Raw genomic sequence first — 7,687 nt, 5'->3', positions numbered from 1 at the left:
TTTTTGCGGAGACAATTGACAGTAACAGCGGCCGGCTCAAAATAAGCGAAAACCGATTGAAAGGCGCGACAAAGGCTTAAGAAGTAATAAATAACTAAATTTCAGCTGTATTTAGGCTTATAGAAATATGCGCGCAAAATGTGATCCACACGAAGCCAAAAAAGTCTCACAATTTTTATTACAGTAGTCAATTCAGTTTAATTTAAATACGAGAGCTCTAGCAAGGTCGGCGGAAGTTGAAAGAGCAGGAGTTTATTTTTTGCGCAAATTATTAAAATATTACCCATTGAACGCGGCATCGCCATTAATCATTTCCTGTAAATCTTCATGATTACTTAGCGCTTTTTCTTTTAACTAATTTTCCGACAGTTTTTTTCGGAAAGTGACATATTGCAAAAAAACAAAAACAAAAAACATTTAAATTGGAAGTTGTTGAATAGTGATAAACTATTTTTTGTAATTTAAAAGGTTTTAAAAGATTGATATTTACTTGCTTGTAACAGTCATATCAAACTGATAGATTTATAATTATAAACTGAAGAAAAAATAGGCGGCTTCTTGTGGGCCGACTTGCTCTTCTTCTTCTTTTTTTTTTTATAATTATTATTTCAATTGCAGGTCGCTCTCCAAATATAGTTATTTGAAAATTAATTGAACGGCATTAAAAAGTTTCCTTTCTATAAACGAAAGAGCGCCCTTCCCAAGTGTTTACGCATCGCTAGTTGCTCCCCAGGGGGACAACGAACAATAACGTCGATGTAGCTTATTAGAATTCTGCGAACCTTGCAAAAATCCATCATTCTCTGAAGAAGACCGCAGAAGGCGATCGAAAATTTAGAGTATCGTTTTATATTTTTTAGATCTGTTTTAAACATTTTTATATTTTAAATTCAAAGATCATGATTGCAAATTCACCCCTTTGTTTTGTCCAAGAAAGCGACCATTTCTTTGAAATAAATTGCAAATAAATTTTAACTGCTTTTAACAAGTTAATCGCATTTTAGGCTATTTCCACCGGTTCCAATTTAGAATAATTAGCAAACATCAGCAAATGCTGCAATATAAATCATTGAGCCTGCCTGAAAAATAAGCCGGAACAAAATAGAGTTGTACATGTCTTGAATAAGAAGTCTTTTTTGTTTAATTTTGTAAAACTCAGTTTTGAAAATCGGTCGCCTTTCATTTAGTTTTTTTTTTCATTTCATTAGGTTTTCGTTCTGTTTATTAGGTAACGTGTTCCCTGTCGCAAAAACGTAAACGCACAACTCCTTTTTGTTACATATAATGATCAAAATAACCGGAGTTTGTAAAGAGGTTTTAAATTAAAGCGAAGATTCAAAGTTTTTCCACTTCAAAATATTATATTTGTGCATAACTCATCAGCGTAAAGACTTTCAATACAGTTGAAGAGCTTTGATATATGGACGATGAATTCTTTTCAAAATCAGTTAATATATGTTGTGCCGAGGAAATATTTGGCCTTGAATTTTACAGCGCAGTTAGGTATTTAAATTTGTCGCGTCCTTTTGACGTTAAAAATATATTATAGACTGAAAAAAATATTTTTTGTCTGACTAGACCGGAGAATACTAGAACACCGAGCGAAGATTATGCATAATCTGAAATGTTATTCTTTCTTCATGAGCAGATCGTTTGGACATTTTAAAAGCAATACAGATTTTGAAGAAAACAGCATTATTCAATTTTTAATTTATACTTGTGCCAAATGAAGAAAACTCGAAACTATACGACAATGCCTTTATGGTTAAATCATCACTTAAAATGTGCAAAATTAATTCGGTAGCATTGCCACGAATACCGTATTACTAATTTGAATTTTCAGTGTTTGATTTGTTTCAGTGAACCAACATAATACTCGATGTTATTTTTCAATTCAATCTGTTTTCTAATTTGTTTGTATAAATGCTGTAAATACGGTACACATGCACAGCTTGATCAATTGATCACCGAGTACTGTGAATTGTGTGTCGAAAGTAACATTTTGGCGAGACAGGGAAGGCCGGATTTTGTTATAAAAAGAGATGCGCTCTTGGTGAAAAGACGCAAGTTATTGCGGTTTTGAACAAATTGAAATGGGCTCATTTTCTTGAGTCACAAGATATGAGCAGACTGAAAGATACATTTACAAACTAAATATTTGTATTTCTCGAGGCGAACAACAATTAATTTTACAATTTTAATGTCAATATTTGTTCAGTACCATATATTGCTTATAGATTATATATCGAGCTAGATATAAACGCAGGGACTGTACATTTATTATAGGTTTGTTTATCAATTGGCGATATTCGTTTTCAATATTAATTAACTTCTAATGAAGAAACATCAGTGATTTTTCTGCTTTAACGACAAGGTTATTTTTGTTTAAAAACAAGAAATAAATCATTAAAAGCGAACACGAGGCTTCTTTATCAAGACACTCCCTGCATCCATTTTGAAAGAAAAAAGAAATCTTTTGTAAAAGTAAAGCTTCTATACAATTTCTTTCAGAAAAAGCCACATGCATTTTGCTTTAATCGTCCGATACTGCAAGGGCCCTCCTGCACGAAACGAAATTTATAATATTGATCAAGAGCTTATTTACCTATTTGGCGTGTAACCTTGCTTAAATGTATACAAACGGCATCAAACTCTTCTGATCATTTTCTTTCGCTGTTTCAGAATAATTTTCTTGAGTTTGGCATACGTGAGGCAAAATCATTTCCAAATAATAGCCCGGACATTTCTTTCATATGCTATCCACGTTTCGCGTCTTCTTACACAATTAACGCATTTTTTGGACCAGTATTACTAATCATTGGTTTGGTCTCCCTCAGGGGAACAAAGGATTTTTAAAAATGTATTCTGCACACATGTACATGTAGACGCGTCATTCAAAAAAGCGAAACGGTATTTCAGAAAAACCATAACAAAAGCGCAACAAATTGTATGAACTGAACAAGTTTTGCACGGAAGCTCTAAAACAAGCTCTTTTACAGCCTAAATTTGTTTTAAAGAGTCTATTTCACGCTACGTTTCTCGCTTTTTATTGTTGATTATTAGTACAATCGACTTGAAAACGAATTTTCCACACTTCATTTAGCGTTTTTAGAACTTAACAACCAGGGTTTATAGCGTGTTTTGCAAGCCATCCCAGCCACTACAAACCAAACATATCTATCGATAAGCACAAATATTCGTTTATCAAAAGTAAAATTTGTTTTCCAGGTGGCCAGATTGTTGTGTGTTTACATAAGACAAAGAAATGACTATTTTTGATGAACTGGAAAACCGAAGCCGTTGCTACGAACGGGGATTACAATACTTATGTGAAACCGTTCACTTTGCCGGCAATTTTTAATGTCGTATCAGTGGTGTACGGTCTAAAAAGTATTTTAAATACTGCAAGTTTCTTGTCATTTTTATCAGCTTGAATTTATTTATGGTAGGTTTTTCCTTATTGAAAGAAACTTCGATTCCGTTCATTGACAAAACATGAAAACAAAAGCCCCAGTTTAGCCCATCATAGGTCATCATGCATAAATACACTCCTATTTAATCAAGCGAAAATTTCTATTTTATCATGTCAGCGAAATGGTTGCTTTAAAATTGGAATAAATTGGACATTTAGGAATCACAGCATCGTAAAAAAGAGGTGGTTCTGGTCTTATTTTCGCCTCATTTGGTTTCCGTGCAGAAGATTAATGCTAATCTTCTTGAAATAGCATAAACTATATACAACTTTTGTATAAGCCCCTTTTTGTGCGGTTCTTTGAATGTCTATACATTTCAAGCGTATATTGGCACACACTCTATAACGCGAGGTTTTTTGTTGCTTTCAAGCTTTAAGTGAACTTCTAAACCATTAAATTTTCTCAATCAGCGCTCATATTAACGTGTTTAAGAGGTAAATACACATCCAAATGCAACCAAGCGTTTTATGAACACATATACCTTATATTTACGCCGTAAACTTATCTAGAAATATTCCAGACAGACTAACCTTTTGAAATGTAATTTTGTAAGCAGGTTTTTTGCTATTGAAAGCCAACTCAATTGGATCGATAAAAAAAGAAACCTTTTATTTCACCAGACGTGCGGCAGGCTAAAACCAATTAACAATAATCCCACGTGCTTTATTGTGTTGGACAAAGATTTTTGACACCAAAATTTACTCAATAGGTTTAAAAGATAAAATTTCACACGCTCGGTGACGATTTTCGCACATCGCGAATGAAAAAGTGCAAATCGAAATTATATGATATCTTCCTCGAATTTTTCAGACAATTGTTCGAACGGCAAAAATTGCGAAGTAGTGACTTGACAAAATTTGAAAAATACATCTAGCTGAAGGAATAAAAGTTGATAATGTTGTTATCATATAATGGGATTTCGCGCAGACTGTATTTTATTGAAAAAGTATGACTGGTATTCGGAAGATTTCGCAAGGGCAAAGCAAATAAAAAAATATGACTGCTTCTCAAAGATGTCGCAAGTGCAATGCAAATAAAAACCTCATACACCTTTTAATTTAGTAAAACTCAATTCAAGCTTTATTTTTAAAATAAACAAAGATCAACGAAGAAATGACAATATTTGAACAACATTTACTCTGCGTTGAAAAAAAACTTAAAAGGTTATAAACAATTTTAACATCGTGCGCATTAAAGCTTTAAAAATAAGAAAAAGGCTATGTACTACATGTTTTTTTTGTTTCATAATGGTGTTAGAGTCACTTAAGAAACCTCGTGTTTACTTTGAACAAAAGAAAACAGTCTCTTTACGCGTATTGAAGTTCTGCCTTGAGGGCGAAATATGGCCAACTAGAATGGTTCCTGGTCATGCTGGGGCTCCCAGGAGTACTCGACAGCTTCTCCTTAACTTGAGGAATACTTCCAGGATGGATTGCACGGACAGGGCTTTCGCAAGGCATGGAGAAACGTGGTGGCTCGAAGTAGTACGGCGAAGTGGCGGGCGACAGGTACCCATTCCAAGACGGGACGTCTGATGAGCGAACTGGAAAAGGCGACAGGTAGCTCGCTGAAGCGTTACCTGGCTTGGAAACATGCTCGGTTGCGTAACTATGCTTCTCGTGATGGGAATACCTCGGCGGAAACATGGCTGATTTGTAGTCTTGAGGCAAGGAATGGGCTAGAAAACTGGCAGACGATGGGGCACCTGAGTTTGGGTACAGAGCGAACGGTTGGCGGTAACCTTCACCTTGCACAATCTCGCCGTTGCCTTCCAGCCGGTTCTTTCTCCGCGGCCTGTATCTGTAGTTCGGGTGGTCGATCTTGTGCTGGCGTCTCAAACGAATGGCTTCTTCAACGAATGGCTTTTTCACCTCCTCAGATAACTGTCTCCACTCCTCGCCCAATATTTTGCTGATTTCTGCGTTGCGCATTTTTGGGTTGTCTCGGTTCATTTCCCTTCTTCGCTCTTTGGCCCACACCATGAAGGAGTTCAGTGGCCGCTTGATGTGACGATCATCGTGAACTGCTAAATGTAGTTCCATGTTGGTGTTCCTGGTAGTCTGTACTGTGCGCCAATTTGGTGGCAAATGAAGCATTTGACAAACATATTAGCCCTTTTATCGGAGGCATTTGATTGTTTTCTGACGAATTCGAATGAACAATAGACTAATACATATGCTAGTTAAAGTTTCTTTGTTTGGCACGTTCACTTAGTGCGGTGAAAGGCGATGTTTTTTGCTCTTTCGCAATTTATTTTAGAACTCATCTAATAAATAGCTTGTCTGGGCGTAAATCAAAACTAAATTAATTTGCTAATAAATAAAAGCTAGAGAAAAATTTAGATCTTTTCCATCCATTAATGCGGTACGAGCTGAAGCAGTCTGATAAACTTATGTAACGATTTTGCCATTAGTCTTCAGTAAGACAAAAGCAATTCCTTCCGCGGTCCGCCACGATCTTCAGACAATGAAACAAAAACACACCGATCGGCCATGCTTTTTAGTAGGATCCGAGCAAAACATCGGGAGAAAATTTGTAAGCTAAGATTGCGCTTTTTGGAAACCGCGCCAAAATAATGTGCACGGTCGGTAACTTAGTGTTTTTCGTGGCAACCAACATCACTCAAATTATCTTTCATCTCAAAACGTTATCTAAATTGCAGTTTAAATGTAATTTGAATGTAATCTATTCTATCAATGTCTCGCCATGGTTGTTTTGTCATTTCAATGGAGCCACAAGAAATCCCGAAGCGATGAACAGGGTTGTCTTTTTGTCTAAAATGATTTGTAATGCTTTCGTCCTAAATCGTGTGTAATTTCTTTTTTCTTTAGATTTTTATAGTTCTGGCTTTTCTTTTTTCAAATCGATACAACGCAATTTATTTGCTGGGTTTACGTCCGTTCCACTCTGAAGAGCTTGTTACGACGGCGGCTGGTGTGGTTGGCCGGCAAACACCAAATACTTGTTAATTGTTTTGCCAGTACAATAAAACTTGTTTGCCATGCTCCGCTTGCGTGCTAAATGCGTGCTTTTCATTTTCCCGCCCCCTTTCACATATCCTCGCACGACGCTCTCGATGGACGCGCGCGTGCGTTTAGCTTTGCGCAATTGTTTGAAGCCACGTGCATAGACTTGTTCGGTTTTCCGATGCATTCTTCCCCCGACGATACGCTTAACACGTTTCTTCATAAATAATAACGTACGGACCATTCCCAGCAGAAGCACGCGTCACGCAATCTAAAGTAGCTTAAAGTCATTTTTGTAACGCATGAAACTGGAAGGAGAATGTTATTATAACGTTTCTGACATAAAAGCGAGATGCAAATAAAATGCTTTGGGCCCAAAGGCGTTGCAAAACTCTTTTATGCACACACTAACACTTGGTTTGGCTGTAGCCAGCTTCATACGCATGCGCACAGTTTATTACACGTGCGTCGTCCCCGTGCAGCATAATATAACAAACCGTATTACGGTTATTCGAGAAAAGTTGTCGGCAATAAAGCACAAAAGCCTGCACGCGACCAGACCGTAAGCTGGTCTGCGTTTTCACTTAAATTTTGCATATTGGCCTAGAGGAAGTTTGTATTTTTGCACTTGAAGATAGCAATGTCGAAATGTCGAAAAATATATTTATAATTTACAAGTGGTTTAGAAGCTTTTAGAAGAGGTGTACATATGTTTGATTTAGTTCGGTATCTGATGTAACGTAAGAACTGTGAAACGTAACTGCTGTGATTTTTCTCCGTTTGGTAAGATAACGGACAGAAATTTGCCCACATATGTTTTTCCTCTCCCCCCCCCCCCCCCCCCACCCCCCTCCCCCAAAAGAATTTTTTTTTTTTTTTTTTTTTTTTTTGTTTTATATTTTGGGGGGGGTCTATGGCTACCCCCGCGGGGTACAGAGGGAGAGAGCTAGACCCCCGGGGACCCCCCCTGTGCTCCCGCAAGGAGAAATTTTTCTGCAGTTTTGAAGCTTTTACGTCGCATTTTTTAGCTATGAAAATTCTTCTAAAATTTTCCGGCACCTTGTTTCCACATGTCTGAAGGGAGAGAAAACTGCAAATTTGCGTTTGTCATGTTGCCATCTAATTAGATTCAGCACGGCAGTGGCTTCTACTTCAACCCATAATACCTTTCGGTTTTGTCGCATGCACTTTTGTGCTTTTTCAACAAACCTTTCTCAAATAAGCTATTGTTGCACGGCTATGGAACCA

The 7,687-nt window shown here is 37.0% G+C and overlaps 1 protein-coding gene across 1 annotated transcript; it reads right to left on the bottom strand.

Annotated features, from left to right (window-relative positions):
- Positions 1-4,682: 4,682 nt before the first annotated feature.
- Positions 4,683-5,515, bottom strand: LOC144655701 (transcription factor SOX-15-like). Its single transcript, XM_078515998.1, has one exon. The coding sequence runs from the start codon at positions 5,513-5,515 to the stop codon at positions 4,781-4,783; it is 735 nt and encodes a 244-aa protein (XP_078372124.1). The 3' UTR covers positions 4,683-4,780.
- Positions 5,516-7,687: the final 2,172 nt, after the last annotated feature.

Source organism: Oculina patagonica, chromosome 5 (genome assembly GCF_052425735.1).
Source record: "Oculina patagonica isolate OP01 chromosome 5, crgOcupat, whole genome shotgun sequence".
Taxonomy (NCBI): Eukaryota; Metazoa; Cnidaria; class Anthozoa; order Scleractinia; family Oculinidae; genus Oculina; species Oculina patagonica.
The sequence above is the reverse complement of the archived record's forward strand: the minus strand, read 5'-3'. Positions and strand labels throughout refer to the sequence as shown.

What these genes read in the sequence shown, in the direction of transcription:
- LOC144655701 (XM_078515998.1), bottom strand. Translation starts at nt 5,515, where the DNA reads ATGGAACTACATTTAGCAGTTCACGATGATCGTCACATCAAGCGGCCA.